At 44.7% G+C, this 27,519-nt stretch overlaps 2 protein-coding genes across 3 annotated transcripts in view; both read right to left on the bottom strand.

Annotated features, from left to right (window-relative positions):
• Window positions 1-9,017, bottom strand: part of UNC45A (unc-45 myosin chaperone A) — a 57,320-nt gene extending 48,303 nt beyond the window's left edge. For both annotated transcript variants that reach the window (XM_069766157.1, XM_069766159.1), the window contains exons 1-4: window positions 8,878-9,017; window positions 4,013-4,171; window positions 2,832-2,868; window positions 2,390-2,565 (exon numbers count right to left, since the gene is read on the bottom strand). In XM_069766157.1, the coding sequence (XP_069622258.1) occupies window positions 2,390-2,565; window positions 2,832-2,868; window positions 4,013-4,171; window positions 8,878-8,901 (396 nt within the window). In that variant the 5' untranslated portion in view covers window positions 8,902-9,017. The remainder of the gene's footprint in view (window positions 1-2,389; window positions 2,566-2,831; window positions 2,869-4,012; window positions 4,172-8,877) is intronic.
• Window positions 9,018-23,702: 14,685 nt separating this feature from the next.
• The window catches only part of LOC138676656 (protein shisa-like-1a), a 28,152-nt gene continuing 24,335 nt past the window's right edge, over window positions 23,703-27,519 (bottom strand). Inside the window, exons 2-3 of the mRNA XM_069766156.1 lie at window positions 26,129-26,342; window positions 23,703-24,800 (exon numbers count right to left, since the gene is read on the bottom strand). Coding sequence (XP_069622257.1) covers window positions 24,536-24,800; window positions 26,129-26,342 — 479 coding nt within the window. The 3' untranslated portion in view covers window positions 23,703-24,535. The remainder of the gene's footprint in view (window positions 24,801-26,128; window positions 26,343-27,519) is intronic.

Below are 27,519 nucleotides of genomic sequence, written 5' to 3'. Positions count from 1 at the left end.
AGTTAAAAAAAAGTTTGGGTTCAAGTACAAGAACAGTACCGAAACCACATTCACTTGAATGGGGGGCCCGAACATCCAGTGTTTGCCGCACTGTCATTCACATGTCTTCGTGATTGGCAGCAAAATCATTGCAGCTGGCTAAACAGCAGCGGATCCCACGCTGTCAAATGATAGTGTGAGCCTGCAACTGTGATCGTAGATAAAAAGTTTACATTCGGTCACTGGCATCGGGCTAATGGGACCAAGATGCGGCCAATGAGGCCGAGAACCACTGAGGAATGAGCTGCTGGGAGAGCAGCATCAGTGAGTAGCGGTGACCTCATCGAGGTTACCATGGGTCACGGAGGATGCGTTCCCAGCTGGGCCAATGAACTGCGGTGACCTCCCTCCGGTGAAATCTCAGCTAGGACAGTGAGAAAGTCTCACAGTGCAGAAGTGAGTTCACCCAAGTTCAAATTCACCGCAGTGAAATTCTCAGGGTGAACTCGCCTCTGCACCATGAAACTTTTTCTCATTGTGCTAGTGGTGATTTCACTGAAGGTTGGTCACCACAGTTTATTGGCCTGACTGGGAAATCAGCCTCAGTGACCGTGGTAACCTCGATGAGGTCACCGCTGCTGCGTTCGCAGCATTTCATTTCTTAGTGATTCTCAGCATCTTGGCACCATCCAGGTTAAAATCTAGTAATCCCCAGACATGCATTACGGCATGGGACAGAACGACCGAGAGGTGAGGGATATTTTTGCTTTATTACAGGAGACAAGGGATTCAATGGGATGGGCGTTAGGCGAGTATAAGCGTGTTTGTTATTTCTAAATAAAAAAAAAAAAGTGTGTTTTGTCTTTATTTCAAACAAATGACTATGCTGGCTGTGTGTTTATTTACACTATACGGTACCTATAGGATTAGTAATGGATAGGTATCTTATAGACGAATTACCATTACTAATCCGTGGGCTTGATGTTACCGGACAATACAAAGGTGACATCAACCCCACAAATATGATCCCCTCTTGCCACCGCTACTGGGCAAATGAGAAGAGACGGGCAAAGTGCCAATTCTAATAGATGCACCTTTCCTGGGTGGCTGCAGGATGCTATTTTTAGGTTGGGGGCCAACATGCATGGCCCCTTGCCAGCCTGAGAAAAGCAGCCCTCCAGTTGTCAGTTTTGCCTGGCTGGTAATCAAAAATACAGGGGAACCATTTTTTTTTTTAATTACCATATTGAGTTAAGGTACCGTCACATTTAGCGACGCATGTAGAGGAGCTGCAGAGACACCATCACGTGTTTCTCAACGCAGGCAGTGAATAGCCAGGCCTTTCCCCGGGAAGGAACAACCAAGGGAAGGGCAGCATCCAATAAAGGAAACAGCTGTCTGTGGATGGATACCATGCTTGGCATAGGTGGTTTTCCTTTATTGGATGTTTTCCTTTATTGGATGCTGCCCTTCCCTTGGTTGTTCCTTCCCTGCGCTTAGTAACCCGATATTTACCCTGGTTACCAGTGAACACATCGCTGGATCGGCGTCACACACGCCAATCCAGCGATGATAGCGGGTGATCAGCGACCAAAAAAAAAAGGTCCTGATCATTCCCAGCGACCAACGATCTCCCAGCAGGGGCCTGATCGTTGGTCGCTGTCATGTATAACGATTTCGTTAACGATATCGTTGCTACGTCACAAAAAGCAACGATACCGTTAACAAAATCGTTATGTGTGAAGGTACCTTTAGAGCTCAGGCTGATGAACATTTTCATCAGCCACTGACTGCTCTCGCTGTTATTAATGGCAGCAGCAGTCCCATCAGCGGAAGCCAGTGACTGAAGGTACACTTTTTACCTCCGATCACAGCTGCAGGCTCATGTCATTTGACAGCGTGGGAACCATGGCTGTCTGATCGGCGATAAAGATTTTACCGCTGAAGCAGTATTTGCCGCGCTGTCATGCACATGACAACACAACAAACACCCGGTGTACGGGGGCTCAAACCCTAACAGTAACATAGACTTCCGGCCCAAACAGTTGGTGTTTGGTACAGACGCTGAACTTTACTGCTCGGATTCGTCCATTTCTACTTGTAAGGCTATGTGCACACAGAGTTTTAAGACTGTGAAAAAAACGAGTTTTTTTTTTTTTTTTTTTTAGTAGAAATCAGTTCAGGAAATTTTCCTTCTTTGGGGTGATTTTGAGGAGTTATTTAATGTCATGAAATGGTTTTGCAGTTTCTCAAGCATTTTTGGAGTTTTTTCCTGAACCATTTGTTTTTGCAGACTTTTTATTGGACAGTGCCTAGTTTGGGTGGATTCCATCAGAAGACAGGATAAACCATTTTAAATTGATTATTATTCTTTTTTCATAAAGAAAGTATTTGTCTGTAAACTGAATACCTTCTCCTGTGTCTGGACTCCTAAGTTCCTCACAGCATCCTGAAACACCTTATTTTTTGGTTCCAGAGTGAGACATCTCCGAAGATCAAGTATGGCCTGGTCTAATTTGCCTAATTTCTCCAAAGCTTGACTGCGCCTGAACAAAGCCTTCACATCACCTCCATCCACCTCAATTGCTGTCAAAAGAGTAAACTAATGTTAGTGAAACTGTCCATGGACTCGTCCCAGATAACCAAAGCTCAAGAAACCAACAGAACAGGATATGAAGAGAAGATTGTGTAAGGATGAAACTTTAGTTGTGGGTTTCCAAAAAAACAAAACAAAAAACAAATCACAACAGACGATGATGGTTTTGGTGCAAACATAAGGCCATTTGGGAAAAATTGAATGACATTGTATGAGCTCGCAGTATGTGCATTTCTAATACTTCACTTCCACTTACCTTTTGATGCATCTTCTTCCGCCTTTGCATAATCCTCCTGGAAAACACAGACATCTATATAACTGCCAATAACTCTGGACAATAGCGGCTCTGCCTTGGCAGGAGGAAACTGTGATAAAAGAAGGATGATCCAACCCAACGGACATGCAATCTTCTTTAGTCAAGTAGGTATCAGAGGGCGACTGGCAAAACATTCATAACTGAGGATGCTGCGGCACCTGAAACACGTAGATGCCATCTTTGTTTTTAACAAGAATGCTTTACCAGTCGTCCTCTGTATGATAACTACTTGAATAAAGAAAATTGCATGTCCGTTAGGCTGGGTTATCCTTCATCAAGTAAAAAGTAAAAGCTGTTCTATCAGAGCTGTACCCAGCAGTATGGTCACTTAGGCTACGTTCACACTAGCGTTCTGCTAGTGTGCGTCGCCTTAGCGTCGGGCGATGCAGCGGCAACGCACGCGTCATGCGCCCCTATGTTTAACATGGGGGACGCATGCGTTTTTGTGTGCTGCGTTTTGCAACACTTGCGTCTTTTTTGCCGCTAGCGTCGGACCAAGAAAACGCAGCAAGTTGCATTTTTCTTGCGTCCGATTTTCGCCAAAAAACGACGCACGCGTCGCAAAACGCAGCGTTTTTGCGTGCGTTTTGCCGCGTTTTTGTGTGCGTCGTGCGTTGCGTCGCCGACGCAGCGGCGCGCAACGCTAGTCTGAACGTAGCCTTAACTACTCTCTACTGCAATCTCATCATCCCCATCCTCCGCTGTGTACCCAGCACTCACATTAGTGCAGGGTGTGCATCAACTAGGAAGACACATGGTTGTTCTAACAATCTGACTAATGACTGCACAATCTTCTGTGTAAAAACAGTGGTGTAGAATAAGGTCCCTTAAAGGGGTTGTCGTTAATCTCGGTACTGATGGTGCTGGATATGCCAGTTGATGATACACAGCACGAATCATATGAGCACAGCTGAGTTGCATGCTCCATACACACCTACTGTGAACGGTGTGTGCTGCCCGATTTTTGTAGCCATTTTACTCATTAGGTCAGATGCAAAAAAAAAAAGTTGGGGTGGGGCAGTATTGGGACACTTCCCATGGATGCGAGCGCAGCCTCAGTGTAAGCTCCATTTTCCCTGTGATGTCTTCCCACTCACGCCAGGTCTTTGGTGTGTACATACCAGCTTCAGGTGGCAGGCGGCGCGGTTCCTATGAAGTACGGCTGCATCCTTCTTATCCGTGGATAGCTTCAGTGCTTTTGTGTAACATGACAGTGCTGTTTCGAAATCTCCAGATTTGAAGTGCATGTTACCATCTTCTCTGAGGTTTTCTGAATTCATCTATGGAAAGAGTCCAACATCAAGACGTGACAAAGCCAAGTAAGATACGGTACATTATTACCAGATCACGAATGGTTAATGTGCAGTTCACTGACAGGAAGAGTAATAAAGGATTTACATGGGTCTCCCAAGAACGGAGGTTTATTTTTTGATAAGCTGTCCAGGAAAAAAAAAGTCTAATTAGCCACTCTGGCCCTTAGTAGTGATGGGTTAACTTCAACGGTAAAAATCGGGGGCCGTGCACGGACGTCTGTGTTACTATTCGTGGTTGGCAGCCCAAACAAAACTTGTTGAAAGGCTGCAACGCAGCCAATGAACAAGCTTTTCCTGTGTGGGCACTTCCAGCTCAATCACAGTTATGTCAAGTCTTGGCATGGATGTGATTGGCCAGCACAGTATGTACAAAACAAAACAAAAAAAAGGGGGGGTCTCTCCTATTCTTGATAACCAGCCCAGGTAAAGCTGAAAACCAGCCAAGAAAAAGCTATCAAAATAGAGGGGTCCCCATGCTTTTTTTAAATTATTTAAATAAATTAAAATAAAACGGCATGTGGTCCCCCCAATCTTTGATAACCAGCCAAGCTGAAGCAGTCCAGACAGCTGGTAGCTGTTATTCTCAGACCGGGAAGGGGCCATGGACATTGGCCCACTCCAACATAAAAATAGCAGCCCCCAGCCTCCCCAGAAAAGTGCATCCGTTAGATGCGCCAATTCTTGTACTTTTCCCGACTTGACCTGATGAATTGACAAGTGGAGTAATAGCTTTGTGGTATATGTCAGCTGTTTTATGTCCGCTAACACCAAGCCCAGGGGTTAGTAATGGAGAGGCGTCTAATTAACTCACAAATATATTTATTACTATGGACAGGCGCCGGCTGGTGAATACTCTTATCAGTGTTGCCTGCTCTCATTGCTATCAGAGAGATCAGGAATGAAAGCAGTACTCCTCAGCGTATGCCTAACCAACAGTAACTTTTTCAGCTCTAGTAACAGGGATAAAGGGGATGGGGGAACTACAATACTCAGAGATATTAGCAAAATTAGGATTATTTAGTCTAGAAAAAAAGACTGAGGTGCGATCGAATAACCATGTATAAGTATAGTAAGGGGACAATACAAATATCTCTCCGAGGATCTGTTTATACCAAGGAAGGTGACGGTCACAAGGGGGCATTCCCTGCGTCTGGAGGAGAGAAGGTTTTTCCACCAAACACAGAAGAGGATTCTTTACTGTTAGGGCAGTGAGAATCTGGAATTCCTTGCCTGAGGAGGAGGTGATGGCGAACTCAGTCGAGGGGTTCAGGAGAGGCCTGGATGTCTTCCTGGAGCGTAACAATATTGTATCTTACAATTATTAGGTTCTTTAGAAGGACGTAGATCCCTATTATTACAGACCCTCTCATCCCTTGGCATCACAGACTTGGCCCTATCCTGGATCTCATCATACCTAACAGACCGGACATTCAGCGTCTCCCACTCACACACCACCTCCTCACCTCGCCCCCTATCTGTCGGAGTCCTACAAGGTTCAGTCCTTGGGCCCCTGCTCTTCTCCATTTACACCTTTGGCCTGGGACAGCTCATAGAATCTCATGGCTTTCAGTATCATCTCTATGCTGGTGACACACAGATCTACATCTCTGGACCAGATTTCACCTCCTTACTAACCAGAATCCCTCAATGTCTGTCCACTATTTCATCCTTCTTCTCCACTAGATTTCTCAAACTCAACATGGACAAAACAGAATTCATCATCTTTCCCCCATCTCACGTGACCCCCCCAACGAATCTATCCATTACAGTAAATGGCTGCCCACTCTCCCCAGTCCCACAAGCTCGCTGCCTCAGGGTAATCCTTGACGCTGATCTCTCCTTCAAACCACATATCCAAGCCCTTTCCACTTCCTGCCGACTTCAACTCAAAAATATTTCACGGATCCGTACATTCCTCAACCAAGAATCTGCAAAAACCCTAGTCCATGCCCTCATCATCTCCCGCCTCGACTACTGCAAACTCCGGCTCTGTGGCCTCCCCTCTAACACTCTCGCACCCCTCCAATCTATTCTAAACTCTGCTGCCCGACTAATCCACCTGTCCCCCCCCGCTATTCCCCGGCCTCTCCCCTCTGTAAATCCCTTCACTGGCTTCCCATTGCCCAGAGACTCCAGTACAAAACCCTAACCATGACGTACAAAGCCATCCACAACCTGTCTCCTCCATACATCTGTGACCTCGTCTCCCGGTACTTACCTACACCCAACCTCCGATCCTCACAAGATCTCCTACTCTACTTCCCTCTAATCGCCTCTTCCCACAATCGTATACAAGATTTCTCTCGCGCATCACCCCTACTCTGGAACCCTCTACCACAACACATCAGACTCTCGCCTACCATCAAAACCTTCAAAAAGCACCTGAAGACCCACCTTTTTTGACAAGCCTACAACCTGCAGTAACCACTGATCGACCAAACCGCTGCATGACCAGCTCTATCCTCACCTACTGTATCCTCACCCATCCCTTGTAGATTGTGAGCCTTCGCGGGCAGGGTCCTCTCTCCTCCTGTACCAGTTATGACTTGTATTGTTTAAGATTATTGTACTTGTTTTTATTATGTATACCCCTCCTCACATGTAAAGCGCCATGGAATAAATGGCGCTATAACAATAATAATAATAATTTATTCTGACGGAATATAGGCTGAACTGGTCTTGCTAATTATGTTACTATGCATTGTCACACAGATGACAGCATGGGAACCACTGAATGCTTGGGTCTCCCATTCATTTGAATGAGGACTGTGTTCGGATACTGTTGTGGAACCCGAACAGAACTTTTTTTTGCTTGTTTAAAGTTCGGCAGAACCTGACAGACCCGAACATCCACAGGTCTACCCATCGCCTGCAAAGTGGCATTGTGGAGGAGTAGGAGCACTGGTGCAGCACGTACAGATACACTCTAGTCAAAGTCACAGATGGGAAGAAAAGTAGAGCTGTGCGGCACCCGTCAGGCCATGTGACTTCTTCATACTCCTCCTCACTACGGCCATGGGCCAAAGTCCTACTTACTAGTGATCTTTGGGAATCTCAAGCTAAGTTCCCATGATGCGCATTTGGTGAGTTTGAGACGTTGCAGATCACTTGTGTAATCTAAATGAGTCAGATATATTTTTTTATTCCCATACTACTGTTTTGATGAAGTCATAATCAAGTATTTTTACTTTACTGGCTTGAAAAGACTTTTTTCTCAATTACATAACATCCCTTTACATTCAGGTCTATAAATGCGATAGTGACTGCGCTCTCCTCCTACTGAGTGTGCCGGTCAGGCTTCTCACAGGACTGCGGGGACCCACAATCTTCTGTCCTCGGGGGTCCTCACACCGATCAGACATTGGCCGGTCAGGCTTACCACAGGACTGCGGGGACCCACAATCTTCTGTCCTCGGGGGTCCTCACACCGATCAGACATTGGCCGGTCAGGCTCCCACAGGACTGCGGGGACCCACAATCTTCTGTCCTCGGGGGTCCTCACACCGATCAGACATTGGCCGGTCAGGCTCCCACAGGACTGCGGGGACCCACAATCTTCTGTCCTCGGGGGTCCTCACACCGATCAGACATTGGCCGGTCAGGCTCCCACAGGACTGCGGGGACCCACAATCTTCTGTCCTCGGGGGTCCTCACACCGATCAGACATTGGCCGGTCAGGCTCCCACAGGACTGCGGGGACCCACAATCTTCTGTCCTCGGGGGTCCTCACACCGATCAGACATTGGCCGGTCAGGCTCCCACAGGACTGCGGGGACCCACAATCTTCTGTCCTCGGGGGTCCTCACACCGATCAGACATTGGCCGGTCAGGCTCCCACAGGACTGCGGGGACCCACAATCTTCTGTCCTCGGGGGTCCTCACACCGATCAGACATTGGCCGGTCAGGCTTCCACAGGACTGCGGGGACCCACAATCTTCTGTCCTCGGGGGTCCTCACACCGATCAGACATTGGCCGGTCAGGCTCCCACAGGACTGCGGGGACCCACAATCTTCTGTCCTCGGGGGTCCTCACACCGATCAGACATTGGCCGGTCAGGCTCCCACAGGACTGCGGGGACCCACAATCTTCTGTCCTCGGGGGTCCTCACACCGATCAGACATTGGCCGGTCAGGCTCCCACAGGACTGCAGGGACCCACAATCTTCTGTCCTCGGGGGTCCTCACACCGATCAGACATTGGCCGGTCAGGCTCCCACAGGACTGCAGGGACCCACAATCTTCTGTCCTCGGGGGTCCTCACACCGATCAGACATTGGGAATGAGGCACAACCAGGAGCCGGTCACCGAGAAGCAATGGATCACTAGTGTCCCAGCCAGCATCGCCCCATTAATAAGTGGGTGTCTGGCCATAATGGTGCCCGTGCCAATGCCGCAGTGATGCAGGGAACATCACACAGTCACTGGTGGTCTCACAGTAATAATGGGGCTAAACAGTCACCGCTCTATCATCCATCACTACTCCAAAGAGTCATGTGACAAAAGTCGCATCAAAGTCGCATATAAATCGCAGGCGGCGCCGAGTGCATGAATGTGAGAAGTCCAGGACATTTAGCACCAGGCTTCTCTATGGAGCCGGATGTGCAGGGACACAACCGACAGCGCCGCACATTATCTCCACATCCGTCCTCGCCCACCGCGCTCCAGTTCTCACCTTGTCCGAGTTGGTCTCCCCCATCTCCAGGTGACGATGTAGGCCGGAGCCGCGCTCTTTCCCAGCTGCCGTACCCCGCTGTCACCTCACTGCAGCCGGCTCTCTGCAGCCCGTGCCTGGCTCCGCCCGCCGTGACGTCAGTACAAGCGCCTGCCAATACCTAATATGGCAGTGCTGTCACCTGCCCGGCCCAGATGTGTGACAATGCCGGGACCGCACACACAACTGTGGGCCCCGCACATGCGCACTGTACACGCACGCGCCTTTCCAGATGTGACAGATGCAGAATTGCCGACATTCGAGATTGGACATCTGGAAGATTGTAAAGAAGGAAGCAAAAGTGACCCCAGCACCATGTACTATCTTAGCCCCCTTCTCACTGGCTTCTTCCCCACTCTCAGTGGCCCTGTCAGGGCTTGTGTCTATATCCCCCACTAAACAGGATTCGGACTCATGAGCCAAGGGGCACATAGATGATAATGGTGGCGGTGGCGTTAGAGTGAACATGCGCTCTGTCATGCATCATTTTCGGGCTGTATACAACTACTGGAGGCGGACACACAGACAGAGTCCAAGCGTTCACCCCAGTAGGCGAATACGCCCGAAAATAATCCACAGTAGAGTTCACTCTGCCACCAGCATTATTGTGTATGGCCTGGTCACCGCATACGTCCGAATCCTAAATTTGGAGTGTTCAGACGCAAGCCCCAACAGGGCCACTGAGCGTGGGGAAGAGTCCAGTGTGAAAGAGCTCTATTTGGGCACACACCCAACCATCAGATGGGGAAGGGAAGCCGTCAGCACGATCTCACCCCCAAAACTATTTACTGTTAAGTTCATATATATTTGGACAGAGACAACATTTTTCTAATTTTGGTCAAAGGAGCTCTCCATGCAGGTGAAACAAGCCATCCTTTAGCTGCGAAAACAGAAAAAAACCATCCGAGAAATTGCTACAATATTAGGAGTGGCAAAATCTACAGCAGTTTGGTACATCCTGAGAAAGAAAGAAAGCACTGGTGAACTCCTCAATGCAAAAAGACCTGGGCGCCCACGGAAGACAACAGTGGTGGATGATCGCAGAATAATCTCCATGGTGAAGAGAAACCCCTTCACAACAGCCAACCAAGTGAACAACACTCTCCAGGAGGTCGGCGTATCAATATCCAAATCTACCATAAAGAGAAGTCTGCATGAAAGTAAATACAGAGGGTTCACTGCACGATGCAAGCCACTCATAAGCATCAAGAATAAAAAGGATAGACTGGACTTTGCTAAAAAAAATCTAAAAAAGCCAGTGTTAGGTCTCGAGTTCCCACTTCTGCACAGGGGGAATCTCGAGCCGTCTCCGCTGCGGTCTCCCATTCCTATCCAGCCGCAGTGGAGTCTGCTCAGCAGGGACGTCGGTCCCAGCGTCTTGCTCGGTCTCACTATGTACAGAGCGTTACTGCTGCTTCTTCAGCTCCTGCCATTAAAGTCAGTGCTGGTCAGCAGCGAGCGGACTTCTCTGGGACTAAGTCCTTGTTTGCGCACACTGAGCATGCCCAGGGCAAGATCTCCCGTTGGAGATCGAGGGTCACGTGCTCAGGCTCTGCAGCACATTCCATTGGTCCTCTTGGCAGGTCTTGGAAGGGCAAAGTTTCTGTGGCCACTTCCTGTCCTGCAACTATTTAAACTGCGCATGACCGCACAGCCATGCGCTAGTGTACAATTATTATGTGTGTGTGTAGATGGATGTATGTCGATGGATGAAAGCTCCTAAGTATCCCTCCCTAGAGTTGTTGACTGCTCGCGGATGATGGTAGCTCTCTAGCGCCCGACTATCCATCTGTATGTTACACACATCACAGCGACCTTTAGCTGTGCCTGCCAGTACGGCGCCGTGCGCTTGCCTTGCGCTTTCCATACCCAAGCCTGGGTGGTTAGTGGCGTCCGTTAGTGCGGCATCACACGCACTCTTGTGCTCATATATTTCTATAAGGTTCTCTACACACCCAGTTGCGGTGTTGTGCCAGCAAGGGTCTAATCGGACTTCAATCCCTTTTGGGGTTAAGTTCGCTGACTACTTGCTCGCGCTCTATGTGCGGTACCGCGGTCCTGTGACTTAACAGGATCGCTTTCTTCACGCTGGGTGAGGTTGAACCCACGTGTGTATAATTTAAAGTACCGCCATATAGTCTGTCATTTACTAGCAGCGGGTTTCGCCTGCACGGTGGACCCCGGACTGCGAACGCATCTATATCAGCTTTCTTGGTGCGTTCCGCCAGTCCTAACAGCCAGCACAGTTCTGGAAGAACATTCTTTGGACAGATGAAACCAAGATCAACTTCTACCAGAATGATGGAAAGAGACAAGTATGGCAAAGGCGTGATACAGCTCATGATCCAAAGCATACCACATCATCTGTAAAACACGGCGGAGGCAGTGTAATGGCTTGGGCATGCATGACTGCCAGTGGCACTGGGTCACTAGTGTTTATTGATGATGTGACACAGGACAGAAGCAGCCGAATGAATTCTGAGGTATTCAGAGCCGAACTGTGTGCTCAGATCCAGCCAAATGCAGCAAAACTGATTGGTCATTGTTTCATACTACAGATGGACAATGACCCAAAACATAAAGCCAAAGCAACCAAGGAGTTTATTAAAGCAAAAAAGTGGAATATTCTGGAATGGCCAAGTCAGTCACCTGATCTCAACCCAATTGAACATGCATTTCACTTGTTAAAGACTAAACTTCAGACAGAAAGGCCCACAAACAAACAGCAACTGAAAACCACCGCAGTGAAGGCCTGGCAGAGCATCAGAAAGGAGGAAACACAGCGTCTGGTGATGTCCATGAGTTCAAGACTTCAGGCAGTCATTGGCAACAAAGTACTTTTCAACAGGAGAAGTTGCACCATACAATTTGTTGTGCAATTTTTCCTGAGTACTCTGATAACCAATATGTGGCAGAAACCTACTGTTTGGGCACACAGCAGGGCTTGGAAGGGAAGGAGCGCCATTTAACGTTTTGAAAGCAAAATTTGCTGGAATAATCAGCGGATACCATTTTGCGTATGGAGAGCCCCTGATGTGCCTAAGCAATGCAAATCCCTTACAAGTGACACCATCTTGGAAAATAGAAACCTCAGGAAATTAATCTAGATGTGTGGTGAACACCTTGAACACCAAGGTGCTTCTCAGAAGTTTATAACATTGAACTATAATAATAATAACTATGAAAATTAAAACAATCACATTTTTCCCATGAAAATGTTTTTTAGCCCCACATTTTTTATTTTCATAAGGGTAACAGGAGAAATTGCATCATACAATTTGTTATGCAATTTCTCCTGAATACGTCTATACCCCATATGTGGGGGAAAGCTACTGTTTGGGTGTATGGCAGGGCTCAGACAGGAATGGGTGACGTTGTGGAATGCAGACTATGATGGAATAGTGTGCGGGTGTCATGTCATGTTTGGAGGGCCCCTGGTGTGCCTAAACAGTGGAAGTTCCCCACAAGTGACTCCATTTTGGAAACTAGACCCCTCAAGGAATTTATCTAGACAAGTGGTAAGCACCTTGAACCCCCAGGTGCTTCACAGAATATTACAATGTTGATCTGTGAAAATGGAAAAAAAATTCCCACAATGCTGTAGTTTTAGCTCCCAATTTTTTCATTTTCACAAGGATAGCAGGAGAAAATGGACCCCAAAATTTGTTGTGCAATTTCTCCTTAGTACACCGATACCACATATGTTGTCGAAAACCACTTTTGAAGCACAGTGCAAAGCTCAGAAGGGAAGAAACGCCATATTGGAGTTGGAGATTTTGCTGGACTCTGAGGTGCCAGAACAGAAGAAACCTCCCATATATGACCTCATTTTACAAACTACACACCCTAATTAATTCATCTAGGGGTGCAGTGATTATATTGACACTACATGTGCCTCACAGATTTTTCCATATTTCATCCCACAGAGTCAGGTGATGTTTTTTTTTTTTGCTTGATGAGTGGACGTTTCAATTGATACCATTTTCAGTCACATGACACTTTTTGATCGCATTCTATTCTGAGTTTTGGGAGACAGAATGAACAAAGACCAGCAATTGAGGAATTGTTTTTTGAGGGTTTTTTTTTATACCATTCTGCATGTGGTAATATTGATAAGGAAGCTTTATTCTTCTGGTCAGTACGATTGCAGTGATACCCCATTTATATTTTTTTTCATGTTTTGGAGCTTTTACACAGTATAAACTATTTTATAGAAAAAATAATTGTTTTTGCATCGCTGTTTTCTGAGAGCTATAACATTTTATTTTTCCACTTGAAAATCAAGGTCCCAGAGTCTAGAGGATGAGTGGAGAGGCCACAATCCAAGCTGCTTGAGGTCTAGTGTGAAGTTTCCACAATCATTGATGGTTTGGGGAGCCATGTCATCTGATGATATTCTCACTGTGTTTTAACAAGACCAAAGTCAGCGCAGCCGTCTACAAGGAAATTTTAAAGCACTTCATGCTTCCCTCTGCTGACAAGTTTTTTGGAGATGGAAATTTCATTCTCCAGCAGGACTTGGCACCTGTGCCCACTGGCAAAGCTACCAATACCTTGTTTAAAAACAACAGTATCACTTTGCTTGATTGGCCAGCAAACTCACCTGGCCTTAACCCCATAGAGAATCTGTGGGATATTGTCAAGAGAAAGATGAGAGACACCAGACCCAACAATGCAGACGAGCTGAAGGCTGCTATCAATGCAACCTGGGCTTCCATAACACCTCAGCAGTGTCACAGGCTGATCACCTCCATGCCACGCTGCATTGATGCAGTAATTAATGTCAAAGGAGCATCGACCAAGTATTGAGTGCATTTACTGAATATACTGTACAGTAGGCCAACATTTCGGATTTTTAAATCATTTTTTTCAAGCTGGTGTTATAGAGTATTCTAATTTACTGAGATAATGACGTTTGAGTTTTCATTGGCTGTAAGCCATAATCATCAACATTAACAGAAATAAACTCTTGAAATACATTACTGCAGTGTGCAGGCGCTGGGCCTCTCTGATCTTTCTCGGCGCCTGTACTTTGCTCTGCCTATATGTTTCCATCCTGCCCTATGATACTGCACCATGTGTCTCCATTCTGTCCCATGATCCTGCCCCATCTGTCTCCATCGTGCCCCATCCATCCCGATGCGGGCCCCCTCTGCTCACCAGGCCCCCACCAGGCAGTAATGCCCTGATTGCGGCCCTTTTTATCCACCAACGATGACTGTTCTTCACTCGAGTCACATCGTCTGGCTGACTAGTCATTTAGAGAGTCTTGTCAGTAGACCAATCAGAGGACTGGGTCAGATGCCAATCAGAAGTCCTGGAATCCTATAAATTCTAATTATTTTTGTTCTCGTTCTGTTTTTATCACTGTGTCCATTATTACAGTTAGGTCCAGAAATATTTGGACAGTGACAGAATGTCCATGATTTGGGCTCTACATGCTACTATATCGAAACAACTGAGGTGCAATTGAAGTGTACACTTTCAGATTTAACTCCTTCACCCCCAAGCGCCTGTTTTCACCTTCGTGACTAGGCCAAATTTACAATCCTGACCAGTGTCACTTTATGTGGTAATAACTCTGGAACGCTTCAACGGATCCCAACCGTTCTGAACATGTTTTCTCGTGACATACAGTAGTGTACTTCATGAAAGTGAAGTGTAATGATTTCTTTGATATGACTTGCATTTATTTGGAAAAATCGGAAATTTGGTAAAAAATTTGTAAAATGTAGCAATTTTCAAATTTTAATTTTTATGCCCTTAAACCAGAAAGATACGTCACACAAAATAGTTAAAAAATAATATTTCCCACATGTCTATTTTGCATCAGCACAATTTTCGGAACATAATTTTTTTTGTTAGGACATTTTAAGGGTTAAAAGTTGACCAGCGATTTCTAATTTTTCCAACAAAATTTCCAAAACCATTTGAAGTGACTTTGAGTTATTCTCCAGAGGTAGCTGAGACCCCGCAGAACATGATTCGGGTCGGTTTTTATCGTCCTCAGTGTTGCGATCGCCGTTATTTATAGAATAATGTCAACCGCAAAAAGAAAGTCCGATTTCCCATTTATTTCTCTCTCCTCTGATATGATCTATCACATCAGAGCAGAGAGAAATAGCGTCCCCCGGGCCCCCCGATACATCGTGCACCCCCCCCGGTCTTGTCCCCCGGCCCTCGGCATCTTGTTCCGGGAAGAAAGTGGCAGGCGCATGCGCCGTGCGCCCTCCGAGATCTGCCGGCTGCCACACAGCAACAATAGGAGATTTTTTCCTATTGGTTCATTGTGATCACTGTGATAGACCTTATCACAGTGATCAAAATATAAAAATGTAAATCAAACCCCCCTTTATCACCCCCTTAGTTAGGCAAAAATAATAAAATTTAAAAATTTATTTATTTCCATTTTTTTATTAGGGTTGTGGCTAGTGTTAGGGTTGTGGTTAGGGTTGAGGCTAGGGTTATTGTTGAGCTATAGTTACGGTTGGGGCTAGGGTTATGGTTGGGGCTAGGGTTAGGGTTGGGGCTAGAGCTAGGGTTAGGATTGGGTTAAGGTTGGGACTAGAGTTAGAGTTAGGGTTGGGGTTAGGGGTTTGTTGGGGTTATGTTTTTGGTGTTGGGGTTAGGGCTGTGTTAGGTTTGGAGTTAGAATTGGGGGGTTTCCACTGTTTAGGTATATCAGGGAGTCTCCAAACTTGACATGGCGCCCGCCATTGATTCCAGACAATTTTGCACTAAAAAAATCAAACAGTGCACCTTCCCTTCTGAGCGCTGCTATGTGCCCAAACAGTGGTCCATTTTCTCCTCATCCCTGTGAAAATAAAAAAGCTTGGTTCCCAAATACATTTTTTGTGAAAAAAGATAAATGTTCATTTTTTCCTTCCACATTGTTTAGTTCTCGTGAAGCACCTGAAGAGTTAATGAACTTCTTGAATGTGGTTTTGCGCACCTTGAGTGGTGCAGTTTTTATTATGGTGTCACTTTTGGTTATTTTCTGTTATATTGACCCCCCAAACTCACTTTAAATGTGAAGTGGTCCCTAAAACCTAAAAAAATGGTTTTGTAAATTTGCTTAGAAAAATTTTAAATCGCTGGTCAACATTTAACTCTTCCTAACAAAAAAAAAATTATGTTTCCAAAATTGTGCTGATGTAAGGTAGACATGTGGGAAATGTTATTTATCATTTTCTGTGACACAACTCTCTGATTTAAGGACACAAAAATTAAGTTTGAAAATTGCTAAATTTTTGCCAAATTTCAGTTATTTTCATATATAAACGCAAGTCATATCGAAGAAATGTTACCACTAACATGAAGAACAATATGTCACGACAAAACATTAAGTACAAAATTGGCTCTGTTACAAAAGGCTTAAAGTAGCAAAAATTTTGGTGCCAGATATGGCGTCATCACCATATCAAAAACCATCACCATATCTAAGTACATTGTATTCCGGCTTTTTACTCAACCTTGAACTCGGACATGAAGTGTATGGATATAAGTTCTGTATAGATTGCATCCTTCCTGTGATTTGTGTGGCTTTAGTGGAGGATTTCACCTAATACAAGGTTGAGGCCGGGGTGTGCGCTTCTCGAGGAGATGTGCATCCCGGTTTTTACTGTTTGGGTGGCCCCACTGTATGTACACGCACTCAGGTCTTTTGCTATTGGAGAGAATCTCTTATATGGTATGGAGCGACCCCGTTAGGGCAGTGGGGTACTCGGAGCCGGGCCCTTCGGTTCTCAAGGGGGATGTCACGGTGGCTGACCCGGTCCGTGGCCCTAGGGGCGTCCGTTGATAAAAGGGGGAAAGGTCTTTAAAGGGGAAATGTTCGTGACGGCACCTGTGGTATTCGGTCAGGGTGACCGACGCTGCTTAGGGGTCCGCTGGGGTGATGTTATGGCAGCTAGATGGTATACCTTCCCACAGGTGAATTATGTCCCCAGGGCTTCCCAGAGTGTAGATGGTGAATGGTGGATGCTGTAAGGCAAAGTGAATAACGAGGACACAAGGTTGCAGTCTCTTTACCTTTACTGAAGGCTTCAGCGTCCACAGTCCAAAGCACCAGATCACAGGGTAGGCAGAGTCCGGCCGGTCTGAAGGCAAATCCAAAGTCCCCTTATCCAGGTGGAAATCAGTAGCCTTCCTCTAGCTCCTGAGTGTTGTAGTCCCTCCCTGCTGAGCTTCTCGGTGAGGTCCTCACAACTGATGTTGGTGTTCTAGATGTTATGTCTCTTTCTCTCTGTCCCCCAGATGGTATGGATAGGACAAACCCATATGACTGATGGCCTGAGGCTTTTTACAGGGACCCTACGACGCCCCAGCCCCCACAAGTTGCCACCGTGCCTCCTGGGTATGGGTCGGGCAACTAATATGGAACTAGCTGTCCTGCCAGTCTCTGAAGCAAGGCTCCCTTGGTGGTCTGGCTTCTGCACCTCAGAAGGAGGCAGCCTTTTATAGGGCAGAACTCCTTCTGGTTTTCTCTCCTTTCGCTATGACTTTGTTTCTCACTCTCAGCAACGCAATTCCCTTCGTGTTCTTTCTTAGAATGCTGCCGCACGTGGGGCAGGCGCAGCTCCGTGGCCTTCTATCTAGGCCTCTGACAGGATCCCACCCCTGCCATGGACCTCTCTGTCTGCAATGGTTTGATGTTCCTCCTTTCCCCCTGTCTGCCTGACAGGTGCTGCCTGGGTGAAGCCCAGACAGCTTCTGACTTGGTCAATCCCCAGCCAGCTTCTGCCTGGGTCAATGCCCAGTCAGCTTCTGTCTAACTTCCTATCCAAGCCACCAGTTTTACCCAATTGTGAGGAGTGCCCTAATAGATAGGAGCATAGCTCCCCCTGGTGGACTGGAGTGTGAAGTGTGTTGTGTGGTTTGTGATACCTGGTAAGGTATATTGCCATCAGACTTAACATCACTCCCCCTGGTGGAAGAACGACATTACTGCAACGACCAGGACCCTGGGGCGTTGCAGCTGCAGGTACATTTCTGGGATGCCAATACTGTGAGGTCCCCTATATATCAGTATTTGAACACTTGACATGTGTTGTTTTTTTTTGCAAGATATGGCAGTAGAATTGCTCTGATGTTTTGCGCACAAACACTATGGAATCTCTTGAGGCAATTATGCCCTAGGCGCATGCGTAGTCTGGCTTGGTCGCAGCGTCAATAGTTAAGATGGCAGAATATGTGCCTTTATATCTTCTGCGCATGCGCGGGATGGCACCGCTTTTTGTCTAATGGATGTGATTTCCTGACATGCGCGGTTAGAACTGCAGGACGCCGAACAGCGCGTGTGTTTACATATTCTGAGTGGGGTGAGCCATGGCTATGATGATTTCATTAACAGAATACAGCTGTACGCTGATTGTTGGTTGGCTTGTAAAAATTTTTTATATGAAGTTCACTATATGCACTTTACGGCACTATATTTCATGTTGATGTAATTGAATTTGATACAAGTCACATTTTGCACGTTTTTTGTATTACTATATATGATCGAATATGCTCTTTTCAATGGGATTGATCTTAAGCTTTGTAATTACTTGCACCCTATATATACTTGTCACATGCACCTATTCATTGCTTGAAAAAGGTTCACATCTACCAGACCCGAAACGTTGCTGAGATGGGCTAATAAAAGTAGCTCCTGCTTTTTCCACTACTAATGATATGCTGCCTCTGTTTTTTGGATTCCTACATTTGAGGTTTGGCCTATGCCTGGGGGGCTCTGCACCCGACTCTATTTTTCTATTTTCGCTTTTGTGTTTTTTGTGCTGCATTCATCAAAGCAAAAGGTGGCTACTTTGAATTACCTAGAATATAAGACATATTTTCAGTTGTTTCACACTTTTTTGTTAAGTATATAATTCCACATGTTTTAATTCATAGTTTTGATGCCTTCAGTGTGAATTTACAATTTTCATAGTCATGAAAATACAGAAAAATCTTTAAATGAGAAGGTGTGTCCAAACTTTTGCTCTGTACTGTATATGTATTAAAAAGATATGTTATATAGGGTAAAAATTTAGGAAAAGGTTCTAGGAAAGAGGAGGCATGGAAAACTCACATAATAAAATAATTAGCAGAGAGATAATATGATTATAGATACATAGAACTGAATGTACTGCATTAATGAAAGCAGTCTTTTTATATAAAAGATTATTTTGATTATTAGCCACAAAATGGTGTTCAGAAATATAAAGTGCTTGTGTAAGAAACTGCTGAAGATGCAGTTAGAAGAAGCAGGTCGAAACTTGCGCGTCGGGGCCGGAGACAGAAGCTCCAGTAAACTTCTCCTTACAGTAGCTGACTTTTTGAGGTATATTAGTGAATTTATTTCCCACTTTGTGCTTAGCTCCATGTCAGAGACCTTCTCTACTTGCTGCTTTACCACTGGCTTATCAAGCATCTAATTTTCCACTCTGGCCTGTCTCTGTGCCAGAGACCTGTCCTTTTTGCAGCTTTATCAAGGGCTTAATACAGCAACTCTGCTACTGTATATACCGTAGTCTATAAGTACCTATTACTGCTGCTTTTAAGGACTAGGTCTCTGACACTGATTCAATATTTTCTTCTAACTGCATGTTCAGCAGTTTCTTACACAAGCACCAGCACTTTATATTTTTGGACACCATTTTGTGGCTAATCATCAAAATAATTTTTGATATAAAAAGACTGCTGTAATTGATGCAGTACATTCAGTGCTATGTATCTATAATCATATAACCTCGCTGCTAATTATTTTATTATGTGAGTTTGCAAATTGAGATTTTGGTTTTGGCTTTTATCCTAAGTCATGTAGCAAGGCTCGTTAGGGAGTCGATATTGACTTTTAGGATTGACACTTCCAGTAGGTGGCACTAGATTTCTAGTCCTCTTCCTCTCTGAAGAGACAATTTGCATAACACCTAAAATCATGACATTTTTGCGGAACTCTGAGTTAAGCCATTTTTTTGTGACTTTTCAAAGCTTTATATGCCAGCATCACTTTGAGTAACTGGGTTTGTTATGTTGAAAACACAAGATGTGTTAATAAGTAGATTGCCACAACTTCATACAAATTTCTTTCATTTTATTATGATCCATATCAATATTGAAATCCATAAATTAGTTTCCAATGGTTATTGCTAGAAATCACAAAACGGCATGTTCACCAGTTCTGAAGTACCCCTGCCTCAGTTACTTGGGAACAAGGCTCCAGGCCTATATTTTACATGGAATGATGATTGGTAAATGATTTAGCAGCAAGTGGCATATTGCTCCCAGGGCTGTGCTTACTTCATTTTCAGCTCTCATTCCTGCAGTTTACCTGCTGTGCCGTATCATTAACAACATAAATATCAAATATCCTTCAATTAATTAGTAAAGTTCAGGAATACAATTTTTTTTGATGAGCCGCCTTGTCGGAGAAATGTGCTGTTCTGTCTAAGAGTGATCAGAAGAATTAAGGTTGCTGAGGGCACATTTCGCTACCTTTGGATTCATAAGATTCTAGACTAATAGGCGACGTGCATCACATTACGAGGGTTCTGTACTCTTTCACCACAATGGCTTTGCACTAAGCTGAGAAATATTTAGCTATGAGAAGGTTAAAAAGCATCTACCTCCATAAAATGACCCAGTGATTGCGCCTTGTGGACATTCTGACCTGCTGTAAGGCACAGAGAGGAGCGATCAGCCACCAACTCGTCCCTTCTCCCGACATTAGCAGTACTCTACTATTTCTGATAATTGTATCCACATGTTTATTGGTATAATTTGCTGTAAACCCCTGATCCAAAAGGACAAAATGGATGGGCAATAAACAATATATTGCAATGTTTCCTAGTTTACAAGTCATAGATATATTTCAAATTGTGTCTAAAAGTTAACCTTTACTTTAAATGGAAAGTGTCAGCAGGTTTTTTGCTATGTAATCAGAGAGCACCCTAATATAGAGGCAGAGACCCTGATTCCAGGTATGATAAAACCACTTTTTTCTCTTTACGTGGCAATAGTCAGAATGTTGAGCTGTGCATAACCGCGTCCACTGGACTGATTGACAACTTCCTGTGTACACTGTGAACACTCAGGAATCTGCCAATCAGTGGTGGCGGCGGGGTTACACACATCAGCCTGACTGGCCTGCATGTGGGACCTAGTCAGGCAGTCATAATCTCCTGCCGATTAAACACTGATTGTATTTAAACTACATGGGGAGAACTAGATGGACTTAAAAGTCTTACTTCAACCTTAAATACTAAGTTACTATGTTACAGCACACATCCTAATAAGTGACAGGTCCCTGGAATCAGGTTCTCTGCTCCTACAATATGCTGCTCTCAGATTAAGGGTATGTGCACACGATACGGAAAATGCTGCGGATCTGCAGCGTTTCCGCAGCTGCGGGTCCGCAGCAGTTTCCCATGAGTTTACATTACAATGTAAACCTATGGGAAACAAAAAACGCAGCGTTTTTGCCCTGCAGATTTATCAAATCCGCTGCGGAAAAATCCACAGTGGACCATTATACGTGTGCACATAGCCTTAATAGCAAAACTATGTTGACAGATTCCCTTTAAAGGGAAGCTTTCATTTGATTCTTGGTGCCTGGCACCCAGGAACATTGGCACCCAGGAATGATTGAGCATCGCCTGAAGAGCTGGTCCGGGACTATTTATTTTATTTACGTTATTTTCTTATATATCACCATTACTTTCCACAGCACTTTACAGAGATTATCACAACTGACCCCATTGGTACTCACAATATAATGTCACTATCAGTATATCTATGGAGTGTGGGTGGAAATAGGAGAACCCGGAGGAAACCCACGCATGTAAACACATGGTAGAGACCTGTCTATCTACTATTGTAGAGCTAGGAAGCCAGGCTATGATTCATGCTACCTGTGGTTTGGCCAGCATGATTCAAGTGATAGTTTTGACATTATTCACCATAACCTACGGGGTTATGAAAGATAGTTCGGAAATGCTAGATTCAAGTTTACCAAGTTATCTAAAACTATATTGTTGAACGAATGCTTAATATCAAATTATTGTAAAAGGAAGGTTACATTTCAAAATGTAAGATAAATGTAAAAATATTATTTTATGATGGGTATTCAACATAAATAAAACACTTTAAGATTTAAGTTGATCTATTGGCAGATTTCTCAATACAAATTGCATGCAGTATTAACTAGATCTATGGTGTACTTACTTTGAAAAACTATTTGTCAGAATGGCCGTACAATCCACCCAGACTAACTGACATCTCCTCAGTGTCCCTCCTCCTCAGCTACTGAATCTCCATCGACACAGTGTGATTGACAGCTCTTCAGTGTCCCTCCTCCTCAGCTACTGAATCTCCATCCACACAGTGTTATTGACAGCTCCTCAGTGTCCCTCCTCTGCTGCTGTTGAATGTCCATTCACCCAGTGTGATTGACAGCTCCTCAGTCTCCCTACTCTGCTGCTGCTGCTGAATATCCATCCACTTATTGTGATTGACAACTCCTCAGTGTCCCTCCTCTTCTGCTGCTGAATATCCATCAACCTAGTGTGATTTCCATCTCCTCAGTGTCCCTCCTCTTCTGCTGCTGAATATCCATCCACCTAGTGTGACTGACAGCTCCTCAGTGTCCCTCCTCTTCTGCTGCTGAATTTCCATCCACCTAGTGTGATTGACAGCTCCTCAGTGTCCCTCCTCTTCTGCTGCTGAATATCCATCCACCTAGTGTGATTGACAGCTCCTCAGTGTCCCTCTTCTGCTGCTGAATATCCATCCACCTAGTGTGATTGACAGCTCCTCAGTGTCCCTCCTCTTCTGCTGCTGAATATCCATCCACCTAGTGTGATTGACAGCTCCTCAGTGTCCCTCCTCTTCTGCTGCTGAATATCCATCCACCTAGTGTGATTGACAGCTCCTCAGTGTCCCTCCTCTTCTGCTGCTGAATATCCATCCACCTAGTGTGACTGACATTTCCTCAGTGTCCCTCCTCTTCTGCTGCTGAATATCCATCCACCTAGTGTGATTGACAGCTCCTCAGTGTCCCTCCGCTTCTGCTGCTGAATATCCATCCACCTAGTGTGATTGACAGCTCTTCAGTGTCCCTCTTCTGCTGCTGAATATCCATCTACCTAGTGTGATTGACAGCTCATCAGTGTCCCTCCTCTTCTGCTGCTGAATATCCATCCACCTAGTGTGATTGACAGCTCCTCAGTGTCCCCCTTCTGCTGCTGAATATCCATCCACCTAGTGTGATTGACAGCTCCTCAGTGTCCCTCCTCTTCTGCTGCTGAATATCCATCCACCTAGTGTGACTGACAGCTCCTCAGTGTCCCTCCTCTTCTGCTGATGAATATCCATTCACCTAGTGTGATTGACAGCTCCTCAGTGTCCCCCTTCTGCTGCTGAATATCCATCCACCTAGTGTGACTGACAGCTCCTCAGTGTCCCTCCTCTTCTGCTGCTGAATATCCATCCACCTAGTGTGATTGACAGCTCCTCAGTGTCCCCCTTCTGCTGCTGAATATCCATCCACCTAGTGTGATTGACAGCTCATCAGTGTCCCTCCTCTTCTGCTGCTGAATATCCATCCACCTAGTGTGACTGACAGCTCCTCAGTGTCCCTCCTCTTCTGCTGCTGAATATCCATCCACCTAGTGTGACTGACATTTCCTCAGTGTCCCTCCTCTTCTGCTGCTGAATATCCTTCCACCTAATTGGATTTACAGCTCCTCAGTGTTTCTCCTCAATGCTGAGATCTCACACTGCTCCATACAAGCTGCAGCTGTCAATCAGGTTGTGTGGGTGAAAACTGAAGACATCTGGACTTTTGAGCTATTTTATAGCTGGACTCTTAATATGCTCTTTTTCATAGTGGGATTATACAGCCATTTGGACATGGATTTTAGAAATCTGTTTAATAATTGATGCTGTTCACATTACATAACCTGACAACAGATCCACTTATAATAGGCTAAATAGGTTACACTGTAAATAGCCTGTAGTGGCTGCATAAAACTCTTTTAAATAGTTTATGTGAACTCATTGTGGTCTCCTCAGTATTTTACCAACAGAGTACAGGAGATATCTAGTAAAAGTGTAGGCTGCCCCCTTATCACATCGCTGTAATGAACCCTCGCCATTATAGTTTGATGTATTTCCCTATGATTTGTTACACTTTTTATGCTTTGGTCCTTTACAAAGCAGAATTTTAAAGCACAAAAGAATTAAACAATGCGCCCTACCTTTCCCAGTTTGTTAATATTGTGCTATGCAGAGGAGGAAATGCATAATTGATGCAATACAAAAACATCAATTATGCAATTTCTTAGCACTAACTAATGTAGAGTATTTTAGCTTAGTGTTGAGCGAGCGGGTGGACGTTAGAACGCTGTGCCGTTCAGCACTGTTGGCTAAACACGTATGTCGTACATTCTTAGAGCGGATTCATCTCTACATTCATCTGACAGGTGTACATCCAATAGCCCAGTGTGGCAGAATAAATGGAAATGTTGTCCTCATAAGGCTGCTGATTGTCATATCGAGAAGTAAATATATCCTTTGTTTCTAGTGAGCGGAGCAATATTTCTCAGTCATCCATTGTCAATCCGCCCCTGCATCTTCCTCACACATTGCCTTCTAAAGGTCTGTGCTCGTCATGTCTGGCATCTGCTGTCATTCTTGCTGTTGCACCTTTGTGCCTTTGCTGAACATCGTTTCCCAGGCTTCTCTGGAATATAGGAAGGATTAGATGCTTCCCAATCCACGTGTGACTCAACATGTTGTGGAAAGCTGTCTTATTGAGTCTGTAGTAATAGAGGAAGTCTACAATCATCAAGGAAAGGATTAAGAGTCCGTAGAAGCCAATGCCAAGAAGAGGAAGGGGGCTCCTAGGAAAATGACAAGAAAAGTCAGATGACCTCAGATGTAAATATGTCTGATCACGGTTCTGTGTCATCTATACAATACAACATGTTAACTTGCTGTTCTTGTTACATGTCACACATTAATGGATGGTCGCATGATAAGTACTGATGGTGTAATCTGAGGACAGCGTGAGGCAGGGGTTAAAACACTGAACTCAACGGTGTGTCACATGTCAGGCTGTGTGCTGTTGTTTACTTACATTGAACGTTTTATCACCTGGTGATTATTATTGTCTGAACTACAGTAGCTATAGCAGCATTTGCACGCTAGTCTGACTCTGCCTCTTCTGCGATAAGCAGCTCACTGACAATAGGCAATGTACACATTGAGCCTGGTGTGGGTGGGGGCAGCTTTCTCAGCTCTGCTATTGCTAAATCTAAAAGCTCTGATTGTGTGAGAAATGATACATTGTACAATTCAGAGTCTCTATGTCTACATCAGGCTGCACTCAGAGGAGAATAACCAAAAGAGAATGATGCTACAGCTGAATTAAAAATTACAGTCTTTATTCCGAACAGGTAATTTCCCTTTTAAAACAACAAAGTCATATAGATAAATATAATGACATAACAATTGAAATGGAGGACGACACACAAGTACCACGTACATGCCAAGGAAGGACCGAATAAGATTGATATACAAAACAGCCAGTACTAATTGTAATATATATACGTAATGGTCTACACACAGCTGTATGCAATAAGAGCACATCAAAAATACCATAAGTAGTCAGAGGGATTATCGCATGCATATATCCACCACTATAATAAGTGGGATATATATGTGTGAATAAGAATGGCTGAAACTCCACAGGGTAATCAAGTTATATCAGAGTGTATAGGCAAAGATAAATATAATGAAGTGCAGAGTGCATTGTGCAATTTATGACTTAATGTCTATATACAAATAAGTACCATTGGCAAGGGGTACTTATGATCTAATGTAAGGGGGTCTGTTCAACAACATTTCTCACCCTTCAGCTGATCTTGATGGGCATGTGTCTTTTTTTGAACTGTACTATGTGATTATGTCACTATGTAACATACAATATTGGCTTTGCTTTTTTTCAACAATTTTGGTTAGAAAAGCAGATACGGACCACCTGTTTGCAGCTAACATGCCCATTTTATGAGTCTGGAGTTCAGGTATGCTTTCTTACCACTTTTGACACCTAAGCTCCAATTGTCTGACTGCCCATACTGGCCCATGTTCATTGCTCCATACACATATACTATAGTTACTTTACAATCACCCCAGAACGTCAGGGCTGCATTCTGTATTCTGGCCATACCTAGAGATATACGTGGCAAGCTTCTCTGACAGGTTGACTTTCATCACGGACTCAAACTCTTCTTGGTTACAGCAGTACTTCAAGGATTCGTTTCCCGGCCAGCAGCAGTACATGTGTTCTTGAGAGTCACTTAATCGCGGACAGTAAAATCCTGAATGGTAGACGTCACCCTGCCCAGGATAACCCTCACAAGTCCGCACATTAACCGTCGAAGCTAGAAGACAGATGAAGACTGGTTATTACTCAAAGATAATTAAGACCCACCATCATTATATTGGTCTTCCGTCATTGATTTGGCCTTTAGTAAAGGTCACAGCTTCTTATACTAATTGTAGAGATAGCATTTAATGGGGATCCATCTATCTACCCATCAATTTTGTATCTTATTTATTTTAGATCTCTTCTAGTGCCCCCTGCCATTTTTTCATTTACTGTGAAAATAAGAGCTGCATTTTTTATGATGCTACAAATATAACAAAGCCTTGAGAAAAATGCTATTAGTTAAATTACATATTGCTTCAAATTTGTGTTAGACTTTTAGGAAGAAATTTGAATGTAAAACTCCAGTATTTTTGTTTATGTTTTTTAATTTTATTATCAGTTAGATATGTAGAGTGGATGCAGTAAAATACTAGTCACTGCCAGTTCTAGCGCCGATCCGGTCCTGTCCTGCACCATATGCCTGCAGCTATGACTAAGGCTACTTTCAACACATCAGGTTATCAGTGTCCGGCTAAATCTGGCGAATGTTGGAAAAACTGGATCCGGCGCAGATTGTGAAAAACGGTTTTTTTTTAATGGATCGAGCTAGCCTATCTAGATTATTGGATAAGAAAAAAATTTGGAGCATGCTCAGTTTAAAAAACCAGATCAGGCCGCTGGATCGCTTTTTTCCGGATCCGGCAACTTCCGGCTCCCATAGGCTTCCATTCTAGCAAACAGCCGGAAGCGCTGCAAAATGTTGCAGTGGACGTTTTTTCAAGAAACCGGAAGCGGCAGATTTGGCGGATCCGGCGAAAAGCGGACAAAACGCAATGTCATCTGGTGCAATCCGGCACTAATACAAGTCTATGGGGAAAAAAACCTCATCCGGCGGCAAAATTCGCCTGATCCGGTTTTTTTAAATTTAGCCGGATTTAGCCTGACGGCGAAAACCTGATGTGTGAAAGTAGCCAAACAGGCTCTCTACAGCATCTTCTGTGTGACCGGAAGTTACTTTCTCAATGTAAGTCTATGAGACTCAGACCGTTGCATCCGTAGACTTACAATAAAAGAGTAACTAACAGACCACGGTGTGAGTTGGTTAGCCGAAAGTGCAGTTACATGACACAGGAGAAAACTGGAACAGTGCTGGAAACGGGAGAAGACGGCAACCAGAAGTATTTTAATGC

This window comes from Ranitomeya imitator, chromosome 4 (assembly GCF_032444005.1).
Source record: "Ranitomeya imitator isolate aRanImi1 chromosome 4, aRanImi1.pri, whole genome shotgun sequence".
NCBI lineage: Eukaryota > Metazoa > Chordata > Amphibia > Anura > Dendrobatidae > Ranitomeya > Ranitomeya imitator.
This window is presented reverse-complemented; position numbering and strand designations above follow the sequence as displayed.